At 45.0% G+C, this 12,686-nt stretch overlaps 2 protein-coding genes across 5 annotated transcripts in view; both read right to left on the bottom strand.

The window, feature by feature from the left end:
• The window catches only part of PHLPP2 (PH domain and leucine rich repeat protein phosphatase 2), a 31,798-nt gene extending 29,353 nt beyond the window's left edge, over nt 1-2,445 (bottom strand). For all 3 annotated transcript variants that reach the window (XM_030227674.2, XM_050978838.1, XM_050978839.1), the window contains exons 1-2: nt 2,277-2,445; nt 1,839-2,083 (exon numbers count right to left, since the gene is read on the bottom strand). In XM_030227674.2, coding sequence (XP_030083534.1) covers nt 1,839-2,083; nt 2,277-2,420 — 389 coding nt within the window. In that variant the 5' untranslated portion in view covers nt 2,421-2,445. The remainder of the gene's footprint in view (nt 1-1,838; nt 2,084-2,276) is intronic.
• Nucleotides 2,446-5,982: 3,537 nt separating this feature from the next.
• AP1G1 (adaptor related protein complex 1 subunit gamma 1) overlaps nt 5,983-12,686 on the bottom strand; it is a 35,860-nt gene continuing 29,156 nt past the window's right edge. For both annotated transcript variants that reach the window (XM_050978936.1, XM_018914772.3), the window contains exons 18-23: nt 12,190-12,331; nt 11,495-11,621; nt 10,964-11,059; nt 10,564-10,724; nt 9,470-9,568; nt 5,983-7,228 (exon numbers count right to left, since the gene is read on the bottom strand). In XM_050978936.1, coding sequence (XP_050834893.1) covers nt 7,127-7,228; nt 9,470-9,568; nt 10,564-10,724; nt 10,964-11,059; nt 11,495-11,621; nt 12,190-12,331 — 727 coding nt within the window. In that variant the 3' untranslated portion in view covers nt 5,983-7,126. The remainder of the gene's footprint in view (nt 7,229-9,469; nt 9,569-10,563; nt 10,725-10,963; nt 11,060-11,494; nt 11,622-12,189; nt 12,332-12,686) is intronic.

Raw genomic sequence — 12,686 nt, 5'->3', positions numbered from 1 at the left:
CAACATCTGCCATGCTCTGGAAAGAAAGTCACCTGCTGATATTAAAAGGGTGAAGAATTCAGAAGCTGTCTGGGAGATGCATGTAGTTATGGTAAGATGTGATCAGATATTTATGGAAGCAATTTGTATAGTGAACATGTTATTAAAGTAATTGGTAAAGTTTGTTCGAGGAAGGAATTATCTCAACAGGGTATGAGGATAATCTTGAGCACTCTGTCATCTTCCTGAGGACATGCAAGTAGATATCACTCAGGTCTGCTTCCTGCTACTAACACAGGTGCTACTGAAGCAATACTGCTAACTCCTGCTTCCCAACCAAGAACCACTCCAGTGGGAAGTATTTCAAGGATCTCTCCTGTGACAAACACCCTCTGAGAATTACAAAGAATAGACACATCACAACCAAGAACTCTTTATAAAATTTATTACAAATCTTGGCCAAGTCCTAGACATAGCAAGAGGCAAAAGGAGTGGGAAGTAATAATTTACAGCTCAGTACTTGCTTCCAAAAGATTGGCAGCAATTTGCCGACAATTTGCTAATCCAGTGCAAAATCTGCTACAAATCAAAGACAGGCACAGCTAGCTAGCAGGAAAAAAGAGAGGGTGAAAAGAATTCAAATGCAAAAGCCACTTCAAAAGTTAAATAAAGTCAAAATGTATCTCTCTGTACGCATCTATAAAAGCTTTACCTAAGTGTTTTCATGATCTATACGAACGGCTCTGCTCTTCCGTAAAAATGATGGAAAATCTGCTCGCTATTAGGGTCCATGCCAACTTCCTTACAAATTTTTCAAGCAACAGAGGCTTTCAGCTGCCTCAGTGGCAGCGTTCAAGTGTCCATCTCTTCTCATACAGTGTTTCTAACTAATCCGTCACTAATTCCTGTAACTCTGACCAGGGTAAGGCAAATGGTTCTAAATAACCTTTTCCAACAATCTCAAATACATCTTGTTCTCTCTGCATCTCCCACCACCAGCGTTCCCACCCCATTACAGAGCAAACATACATCAGTTTTAAGATTTGAACACATGCAACCTGTAACCTTCATTTCACATCAAAAATCCAGCTACTAGCTCTGTTCAAAATGCATTGTATCTACTGCTTAACCTTTAAGTAAGGAGACAACAGCAATTATTTGCCCCGAGTGGCAATTTTACAACTGAATCTTAAGTCCAGAAGAATCAGTGCAAAGTTTAAATCCTAACAAACTGAATGGGAGCTTCTAAACCTAGAGGACTCCATAACACACTCACAGCATAAAGTTCATGCCCTGAGCCACCTATTTTCAGCCCAAACTGACTTCTGGCCTAAAACACAGCATCTGATGCTTAAGCCTTCTTTATATAACCCTTGCTACAATTTCTGTCTGCCTTTAATTATTTAGCTAGCAACTCTTCTCAGCAAAAAAAATTACTCACACATAAATATTAAATGACATAACTGCGAAAGCACCTTACTTCTTTTGCTGACTCAAAGTAACTGTTTACAGCCTCTTAAATACATCAGGCTGTCCAGATGCTAAAATCTCCATAACAGAGAACGTAACAAAGGAATATATGAACAGGCGTCTCTACTCAGAAAAGGAGGACATATTTCTGGCTAGAGCAACAGTCAAACCCTCCCTGTTAAAGACATAACTACGAGGTGTGTAACCTCTATTTCACCACTATCTAATTTTTATGAAGTGCATGACTCAAGGCCGTACCTGACCGCCAGCTACTACCTCTGCCTGTTCCCTACCCGCCCTGCCAACAGGCATAGGGACATGGTGAACAAGAGCCTCGCAAACCTATACAAAACATTTCTCAGTCAAGTTTATCCTTTCTCGGCCCTCACCTGACCAGGTCTCCATGAAGCTGCAAAAAGAGGTTTTTCCTCCCTTCTCTGTCACAGATCTCCGAGGCTTGGGTGTCCACTGTACAGAGGACCAGGCGCAAGTCCGAGGGAGCCGCAGCTGGCGAGTCTCTTCCATAAACATAAACGCAGCCTCGTCCGACGTCCCCTTTCAGCCAGGTCCTCTCACGGGAACCAACCCGACTCCTGCTCTGGCAGCTCCTGCTCCCGGTGCGCTTCGCGTTCCTCTGCAAGGCAGCCCAGAGCCGAGCGTCAGCACCGCCCGCGGCCGCGCTCCGGCCCGGCCAGCACCGGCCCGCTTCGCACAGGCAGCAGCCACTGCCATGGGAAAGATCAAGGTCGCAGCGGGCAAGTGTCCCGCAGCCGACTCCCACCCCACCGAGTCGCCCGGAGCGGCGGAGGCCTCGGTCCCCTCCTCACCTTCAGCACCCGGATACCGCCGCGGGATCCGGCCCGGCATCCCCGTGTGGCGCCCGGCGCCGCCGCCTCGTCCTCCTCGGGCTCCTGCGCCTCCCTGGGCCCCAGCCCGGCAGTCGGCCCCGCACCCGGCCCGGCCTCCCCCATGGCCGGCCGGACCCACACCCGGGCCTCCGCGGCACCGCCCCGGAAGCGCACGGGCCGTCCGGCCCAGGCCCCGCCCCGGGCAGCGGCACCGGCGGGTCGCGCCGGAGCCGCCCCGGGCCGGGCGCCCCGAGCTCCGTGCCTGCCACCAGCGAGAGGTGCCGAGTGCGAGCCGCTCGCCAGCCGGGCGGGGAAAAGGCCAAGCTCAGGGGAACGCTGCAAACGCACCTGTCACCGCTCGCCCTTCACAGAGCTCCAGCGCCTGTCACCGTCGGCGCCTCGCAGCTGGAGGGACGCTGCTCAACAGCCCAGCATCACCGTACTCCTGCTGCCCTGCACATCCATCACGAAAGCTCTGCCAGTCTTAACTAGTGGCTGCTACTAGTAATGCCAATAACTACAAGTGACATCATAATCTACAAATGACATCATCATGACAGTTTGCAAGAATTTGAGTATGTTTTAGGGCAGCCGCTGCTTCTGCCTCAACAGGATCAAGAACATTAAAAAAAAAAAAACCCACCTTCTCCACAGTGAAATTACACATTTGAAAATACAAGAAAGGTCATCTAGTGAAATGTGACTGACAAGAAAACACAAAACAGGCGTGGGGAGAGAGCTATGGTGACAATCCTTGTCCAAGAGTCACATGGGGTATGAAAGGGTTCTTTTAACAGGCTCCCAGAGCAGGCTCCAAACACTTCTTCTGTTCAGATCCCACCACACCTTTCTAGCATCTGGACAAGCATTGCTGCTCGTAACTAACACACTCTCTCTCAGGCTGGTATTCCACAGGAACTGCTCAAGTGTTTTGCAACTGTCCACCCATCTTGATCTCAAAAATTTACAGGAAAGTTTTTTCAAAACATGGCCTTACTATTTTGCATCATCTGATGTTGCCATGGCCAAACATTAAGAATCAAAACACGCTATCCCACTGTATTGGTAGAAAGCAACAAGGCAATTTTTAAATCATTGAATATTGACTCATTTTATTAGTCACTTCATAATTTGTTTCAACCAAAAGACAATACACACAGCAGAAGTCTAATGCATCCCATGTAAATGTTTACATCTGTTAAGCTCCTCACTCACCTATGACTCAGCATTTACCTAAATTTTTCACATGTCAAAAACAGGTCTCCAGATTTTCAAGTGCCAACAGGTGCCTTGCCTCAAATGGCATGCTTTTCACTTTAATTTTGATGGGTTTGTATTTTGTTTTTTGTTTGCCTTTTTTTTCTCTATACTGTCAAAGAGGTGGGATGGGGCTCTGTGTAAAATTTAAATTACAACATCATGAAAGAAAAAGGAATATACAGGAGTAGAGTGAAAGTTAAAAGGGAAGCAGTCCAGCAGCTCCTTCCCTCACAGCCTCCAAGTAGAAAATGAACACATAAAAGTGCACCAGCGTCACTGCTGCTGTGGCTCACAGCTAGTACCAGCCTTAGGCAAGGCACTGGTACTTTCCCAGCTGCTTCAGTATCTTCTGAGTTATAGATCCAAGGTACTGTAAAGACAGTCCCCTCACTGCTATTGCTTCAATAAGTTGTTCAAGGCCATATTTTGTGCCATCAAGACCTGGACAAAGTCGATTTTTAGGACCTTTCCATGTCTCCTCCCCCTTCAGGCCCATTATGGCCACTATTGTTTCTGTCATTTTTTGACTGAAGATACATTCACTTGGAAAAACAGACATCCAGTGTCTCCCAGTTCCAAAGCCTCCCATGCAGATACTAGTAAGATTAGCCATGAAGTCCATATCTTGCTGCCTTTATATCCCCCTTACACTGAAGCAAGGAAACGTTGACCAGACCTGTAATTGTTGCATTCAACCGGCGGGAAGAGGACTCAGCGTGTGCTTGGAGTGCCTCAGACGAGCGAGTGCTCTCCAGAGGAAAAACACAGCAGCAGCACAGAGCTTGGAATGCACACAGGGGTCAAGGAGCAAGCAGCATTATCTGGTATTCCAGAGGGGGAAGGTGTGAAGCCTGGCCTTCCTTCTTGTGTAATGTCAGCATCCATCCCTTAGTGAGGAGGGGAGAGCTCCAAGGACAAATGGAATGTTTGGCTGCTACAAAGGAGTACTTCATAGCCAAGGGATGGCTTCCTGCAAAGCGTATTTTGGGTACACGCATCGCCTCCTCCAGCTCGACTCAAATACAGGACGAAATGCCCATTTCCCCACAGACACAGTGCAAGGGTGGCTGAAGGAGCCAAGAACACAGAAAGAATTCACCCCACAAGCTTACCAGAGACGGACAGCTGCTCTAGGGGACAGAAAACAAGCATGACAAGAGGGACAACATACACTGTTCCCAACTCTGCTGCAACAAACTGGCCAGGCGAGAGACCATATTCTTCTTCCTTCCCATCTAATTTCCTGTCCCAGTGCTCTTTCCCAGCAAAACCAAAGGGAGAGCGAGGCATGCTGGCTTTCAGTACGAGTGATCATGTACAGCTCTGTGAAGAGAATGGTAGAGCTTATGAGGAGTTCAGCAACCAAGGCAAAGACTTCCCATTAGCTTTTTATCTGGGATGCTCTCAGAGCTCACTGGAGTATCGATGTAATGTGCTCAGTCTTCAACAGTGAGTTTGGGCTAGTGGGGCAATGAACAACAACATAGGCAGTGAAAACGATTAAGCTAAATGCTTAGCATCAGATATAGACCCTGATTCAGCCATTTCCTGCAAAACTGCCTGTTTCATGATGCTTCCAGCTAAGCACAGGATAGATCTCTCCACTGATAGCCAAGGCATGACCCTACCACAACCCAAAGTTCATTTTAAGGAAATCATACATTGTTCTTCTAGATTTTATAGCCCTACTGATGCCATTTCCAGGAAAAAAAAAAAAGCTCTTTGCTAATCCAAAGGCCCAAACCAGTTCAATCAGTAAGGTAGCAAAAATACCCTTTGAGAGAAGATAAATTTACTCCACTACATATGGACCAGCACTTAAATTTGTGTCAGTCCTACATTACATTGCTTAATGCAGTCAAGAGCAGACCAGACTGAAAGTGGCCTCCTGCTCCCAATTCAAGGGCAGAGCAGGTCTTCAGTTTTCCCTAAGTACACTGTAGATCACTCTTGCAATATTTTTGGCAAGTTCTGGAGCCCAGTGTCAGCACTTCTGTGGACACAAGAAACTATGTCTAAGCTTAAGCTCAGAGCACTCAATGATTTGGAAAGCCCTAGAACAGAACTGAAGCAGAAGTGCCCAACCTTCAGCTTACCAGCACACTCAAAAATGAAGACCTAAGATATATCCTAAAGAGCACTGAACATCTGGAGTTTATCACACTGTGCTTTAGTCCGTCTTACAAATCACCTCCTAGAGACTGCCCAGAACTGCACCACCTCCCAGGAGTTCCTGCAGGGACATCCCTGAACACAGCTTTCTGTGAGCTCAGAGGGCAACCAGACCTTGCATCTTTGGATCCAAATTCTCAAACAACTGGCTTCCGTTCAAAACACAGTTTAGTTACTTTCAGTCTGAATGTGAACTGGCACATTAATTCTGAAAGGGGAGCAAGGATCAACTAAGTAAAAAAATGGGAAAAGATCTCTTTAAACTGCATGGTCTTTATTTCAGTGCCAATATTACAGATACAACACAAATATCCCAGTCAGAAGTAACTCAAATGGAACCCAGGGGGTCTACAACAGGCTCTGGAAATAAAATTGGGGAGAAGTTCTGGAATAACCAGGAAGACCAACTTCGCAGCATAGTCTCTGACGAGTCTCCCAGCAGGAGCAAAGCCCTTGCCCAAAAACTGATCTACAAAATTGAACGTGTCTTTTCTACCCATAAACCACAACTGACAGGTTGAAAGACTTTGAAACCATATGTGGTAGAAAACCAGCTGCTCCTTTTATCTCTATGTCTCTCATAACTCAATTCACTTTCTGGGGGAGCTACAGAAGACTCTGAATCTGCATGGCTGTCCCTACTGATGGAAGGAAAGAAAATTCAGGTGTAAGGGCTTCATTTTCAAGTACAGCACCGAAGCAATTTTACCAACTCTTACCAGTACCTCTTCTGCACTGTTCCAGGTTTGCAGATGAACTCCAAAGGCCTCACTTGCTCTTGGTATGCAGCACATAACTAAGAAGTGCGTGTATACAATAATGCACTGAGTAGGTCATAAGAAGCCTCCAGCCCCTTAAGACCTAGGGGATACAAGAAGAAAGACGAAGGGCAGCCTGGCATTCCCCAAGACCCCATCTGAGTCCCACATGAAAATGCCTGAAGGAATCCAGCTAGAAATGAATGACAGCACGCCTTACCCACCCCAGGGAAAAAAAAGACAGCAGAAAGAAAGAGCAACTGCTCACTTGCTGCAGAGAGAAGAAAGTTTCCCTGCTAGAAATTCCAGACTTCTCTTCCAACCAGACTGTGTTTCTTTTTGAGGGGGAAGGAGGGTGGGGAAGGGGAGAAGGGAATGTTGCTTTTGGCTGTGAATGCATGTGTGAGGGAGTGCACAGTAGCCTCCACAAGCCACCAGCCTCATCAGCAGAGGAGAGGAGATTAATCTTAACAGATATGCTTCAAAGTCAGCAATCACTTCAGGAAAATTCCTCCTCATCAGCATGTCTCTTTTGTTCCCCATGCCCATGGTGCAGTTTGGGGGATTGCCAAGGATCACAACCTTCTTCCCAGAGTTCTTTTGATTGGGTGGGATGAGAATAAGAATGGTGCCAGAGCCTCATTGCCAAGACTGAGGGGGGAAGTTGTTGACTTCTGCTAGATCCTGCATTGCTGAGCCCTTGTGATTATATGTCAACTTGATCCGCATACGTAGTTGTTGCTACAAGAGAAAAGGGGGAAACAAACAAACACAAAACAAATTCAGGTCTTCATTAAAGGTCAGAGACTTCCCACCTCATCCAATTCCCCTCCCCCACCCCACGAATACTCAAAACAGACTCCTCCTGAATGCAAGAGCTTGCTGGGAGTAGGTGCAGGGTGAGCTATGACGCTGCAGATAAATGCTCCATCTGTTGAGACATTAATTGGTCACTGTAGTTTTCAGATCAGGTACAAGCTCTTAGAAAAGTTACAGCACAGCTTCTACCCATGTTTGTGTCTGCACTGGCCCCGCTCTTGCAAGCACTGAAGTCCTTAAACACAAAATTAACCACCTTCAAATTCCAGTTAACAACAGAAGAAAGCAGGTGGCAGATCTGTACTCTGCTGCACTGCACTTGGGCCTGCAGGGAGAGACGGGCCATCCATTCAACGCAGCAGTCTGGCAGCTTCAAGTACTGCACAGCTCAGCAGCACTGTGAAGGAAATAGCCTACGAAAGACTGGAAACAGAATCTCCAAGAAATTCTGTTCTGCTCTAACTAAATGATGTAATAGCTCAGAGATCACTTTACACTATCGTTTGGCTGTCACCCAGATACTAGGTGGCCCTTAAAAACAGCTAGAATACAGCATGCTCCAGTCAGGTTCCCTATTCTCTCTCTCAAAAAAAATCCAAAAATAAAAAGCCAAAAGTTGACCATTTTTGCCTCTTTTCTCCATACCTACAGGCAAATACACAAAAGGGATAGCAGAGGGAAAAATGGAAGACCATGAATGCTTCAATGAGGCTTAGGAGAAAGAAGTTATGCTGCATGACTAATGGATCAATATAATCAGTGTCACTTTTTGGTTTATTTGTCATTTTGGAAAACTAGCCATTAGTTTCAATCCAGCACGACAGCTTTATTTTGCACCTCTGTACTCTGAAGTCTTCCTAGGAGTTGTGGCATTCCTACAAGAAAGCATGCCACTACCCTAGGTGTGCTTCACCTTGCAGGTCCCATTCTGGGACGTTACAGGAAAACACCTAAACCCTCCAAAGTTCAGAAAGTAACTTTCAAGGTGATCTTTGAAAGGTGCTCTACAGCATCACAGAGAAACTGGTACCAGATGTATAGAAGGCACAGAATAATTAGACTTGTGGCTTAATATAGGCAGAGCTGAGCAGACTGCATGGAAATAGAGGGAGATGCATGGAAACCACAAAAACGATGCACTAAAAGACTGACATTCAGTGAAACTTGGGCTGAAATTTGTGATTTTTTTTTTCTCACTTGCACATCAATCTAGCAGAAACACTTTAGGTCTAGAACAGTACATCAGTTTTAACCTCTGAAAAGCTTCAGATGTTTTAAATTCCTAGAGTCATTTAGGATCTTACGGCTGTTTCAAAGGAAAAAGTATGATCTCAATTTTATTTTGCTTTCTGATGCCATCTGAGCACTTGCAAACCCTCTTAAGGAGGAAATGTGGGCCACATCCCTCCCTCCCCTCAAGTCTGTTGTGTCCCAGTCTTGAAGCCTGTCTCTGAAGGCTGTAAAACGAATGGAATTACAATTACTGAATTTTATTTTGCTTTCTGATGCCATCTGAGCACTTGCAAACCCTCTTAAGGAGGAAATGTGGGCCACATCCCTCCCTCCCCTCAAGTCTGTTGTGTCCCAGTCTTGAAGCCTGTCTCTGAAGGCTGTAAAACGAATGGAATTACAATTACATCACTCCTAAAGATTCTTTCCATCAACTATTTAAAACTACACTCATCACATTAAAAACAAATGAGACCACTTAACAGACAATTTTAAGAATATCGATCAAGCTGCTTTTTTGTGTAAAAATACTTTAATAACACCACCACAGACAGCAAGAACAAATGCTGAATATCTTTATGCGTCAAGATGCTTGCCTTCCAAACATCACTTTTACAACCTATAGAAACACTTAAGTTCCTCTGGCCATTTGAAAATTTAACCACTGCAATGCAAGGCATGAATGACTTCAAGATAGCAAAGCTATTAAACTGCTTTAGCAGTATAAGAAGACCAAAGAGAAGACCAAACCTGTGTCCAGAACCTCCTGTGTTTTTCATAACTTTTTCCTAACTCTAACTGAAGCGACTGCCATGAAAAACATATCATTCACTACCATCACTCCCTACCTCTCATCAGAGATGTGCCCCTGACTGGCATTAAATGAATGATTACAAGACAGTATCTTCAACAATTCTTCTTGGAATCACTCACCTTCTGTGGATTCAGGACTTTAATGACCTGTGTGATGGTCCCAGAATTAAATGCAGGGATGACACTGCTGCTGGGAGACAGAAGCTGCAGCTGGAATGTCTGAAAACAGGGCAAAACCAAAACAATTTGATGTGTAATCAAGTAAGAAGTGACTTGTTTGCACTGAAAGAAAGCAAGGAAAATTAAAAGTTCGGTTTCTGGCCCTGAAAAATCAGTTCTTGAATTCCCCATCTTGTTGTTCCCTAAGAACAACACACTCACTTGTCCACCTGCTTTCTCTGCAAGTAGGATGCGGGTAACACAAATAATAGGAGGTGAGGGCTTACTGCAGCGTACCAAGATCAGCAGCAATACTTGCTTCCATGTGTTGCACTCAGAGGAACAGTCAGCACACCTCTAACTTCAGGAGGACTGTTCTTTCCCTGACTGCTTCCTATGGTAGGTGTAAAACCTACTTAAATCCAAGTTAGAGGAATACTTGTTCCTAGAAGGGAATGTACGGTTCCAAATTTGGAGAGCATTCCAGTAACATGCTGCTTCAATAGTCAGCTCTGCTATAAACTCGGCAATATCCGTCACTCGCATTTTGTGCTGCAGCTGAGTGCAAGGGGAAACAATTCACTTCCTTAAATGAGGAATGCCATTAATCACCATATTGTGACTCATTTTAATTTTTATAAGCAACTAATAGCTCCAAAAGATTTTTTTCTTTCATGTATTCATAGCTCCAAAAAATACAGTATATTTCTTAGAAATTAAGAACAAAGGGTATGATTAGTGTCTCCAAAATACTGACTTTGACCCAAATGTTTTTGTTTGGTATTTTTTTCCCCCCTCAGGTTTAGCCATTTTTCTAGAAAGTGGTGATTTCAAACCACAATTTTTTGCAATTTGATTGGAATCTGTGCTCTACTGCATTTACAACATGTACTTTCAGACTGGAAAGAGATGACCTAACTGTGCACTAAGAGAAACTTGGAATTGTTCTCAGCCTTGTTTACCTTGCAAGTTTCCATCTACATGAAAGAACCAATTAGCAAGTGTTTGCAACTGTCCCTTCAACTTCTCACTGTAGCTGCCCTAAGTGGCTCTACCTTTGGTACTGCAGCTTGGAAAACAAAATCTGTCATCTCCAGCTCTGTGCTGTTGGAGGCCTGTATCGTGATTACAGTGACACTAGGGTTGGTGTTCGACCTCTCAAAGGTGAAGTCAATCTTCAGCCCATTCTTGTTGTATGCAGTAATGGAGGGGATTCCTGTAGGAAACAAAAAAGCAGATTACCTACAGAATCTGGAGATCATTCTCAACATCATAGTATGCACTTACTTTACCCCAAACTCTTCTGAAAATCAAACACACCCCCATGTGCTCCAGTATCTATGGCACACTTTCAAATTGCCTCCCTTTTATTTTTTTTTTTTCCTACTATTCCTTGTTTCCTCTTCTAGTTAGGTTTTGGGGCACTTCAGGCAAAGGATTTTCAATGTCCCTAACCTGCAGCAATATCATTGAAGAGAGGCTGAGTTGTAAGTCCATCAAGCAGGAACGGAGGCTGTGCTATCTGCGGTGCAGGGGCAGATACTGGAGAACCTACAAGAAACGTTGAAGGATTAATACTTATGCTGTCAGGAAATGAAGACTAATTACTCCTTTACCAAAGAATGACTGCTGCATTTTGTATTTCTTTACATGAAGCTCTATAAATCACCAGTGTTGTCATCCTCCCCTTCTTAGCTTTCAAGAACTAGCAAGTATTCAAATGGAATTAATTTGTCACATCCCATAGTCCTCTCTGGAAAGGCTCACAGCATTCCCAGACTCAGGTGTGAAAATGCTCAAGTCTCACAAGCTAATCATGCAGAATCAACCTGTGACTTTGTCCCCTGACTCCCACCTGTATGCTAATATGGATCTTGGTAAGAGTAAATGTAAAAACTAGGACCTAAAAGACAATGAAGAAGTAGCCCACCCTCATCCCATCCCAGGGATGAGAATGTAGACTTCTAAGAAATGCAGCCTGCTCACCTGTTAGGTTGAGGTCTCCCAGGAGGTCAAGCAGCTCCCCACCAGCAGTGGCTGGCTTGCTTGTAGGTGCAGTGGGAATTACAGGTGTTATATCACTTCCCCCCAACAAGTCCAATAAATCATTTGCCTAATGAGAGAGTGGATGTAATACTTACATATATTCAACATTCTGCTACTTTTCTTTGCAAATGCAGTGTGCTCTATTTGTTCTCAAACTGAAGACCACCAGAGCTGATGGCCGGTTAGAGAGGTTCTTAGTTTCACTGTGATCCCATGCCCCACAAAAAAATCTAGTTTCCATGCTTGAGGGACTGAAGAGACAGGGAAGGACTGGGTTCACGCACACTAAGTTTGAGGAATCACAAAATATTCTGAGTTGGAAGGTACCCACAAGAATCATTGAGTCCAACTCTAAAGTGAATGGCCAATAAGGGGATCAAACACACAACCTTGGCATTATTAGCACCACAACCAACTGATACAACTCCACCCTGCTCCTCAGCCTACAATGACCTGTCCCACACAACTGTTCTGGACATTAGAGCCATCAGAGCAGAGCAATGATACAATCATCACCAGTCAGAAACAGCTAAGAAGCAGAGAGGGCGAGGGAGATGGTCTCAGCTTGCTGTTGGCACAGGCTGGAACATGGTCTGACAGGCAGTGGAAATTTATCCTGGGTCAGTTTCTGTTACCTGGTTAGCAGGCTGCAATCCAGAGGGTGGAGGTTTGGTTTCCAGTACTGCTGTCTCTGTCTCTCCATTGGTCTGTACAATCTCAGCAGGGCCATTTGTGGTGACTTTCTCCATTACTGGCATTCTCTCAAGCAGTGCTGGCCTGAAAGAAGCTGACATAGTTACACTGTGCCATCTTCCTGCATCCCAATCCAAATACTTAGACATTCAAGAGCTGATATATATGGAAGAACCTGCCTTTTCACTTGAGCTCCAACACAGGGGAACTGCAAGACTGCATGACAGTTGGAGGTGGTCAGAAGCAATCCTTGGCATTCTGTGCCAGTGCAAATACACTAGTTGACAGCTAAAAGACAAACAAGCCCTCCTGTCTCCTGCCTCCCCCCAGCACCTGACAAGCTCAGGCTCCAAGTAGGACAAATGCTTTGGGAGAGACAATATCTGATCACAGAACTGTAACACAGGATGCACTAAGTCCATAAAATACTTGCTAACCC

The sequence above is a fragment of the Serinus canaria genome, chromosome 11 (assembly GCF_022539315.1).
Source record: "Serinus canaria isolate serCan28SL12 chromosome 11, serCan2020, whole genome shotgun sequence".
NCBI classification, from domain to species: Eukaryota; Metazoa; Chordata; class Aves; order Passeriformes; family Fringillidae; genus Serinus; species Serinus canaria.
The sequence above is the reverse complement of the archived record's forward strand: the minus strand, read 5'-3'. Positions and strand labels throughout refer to the sequence as shown.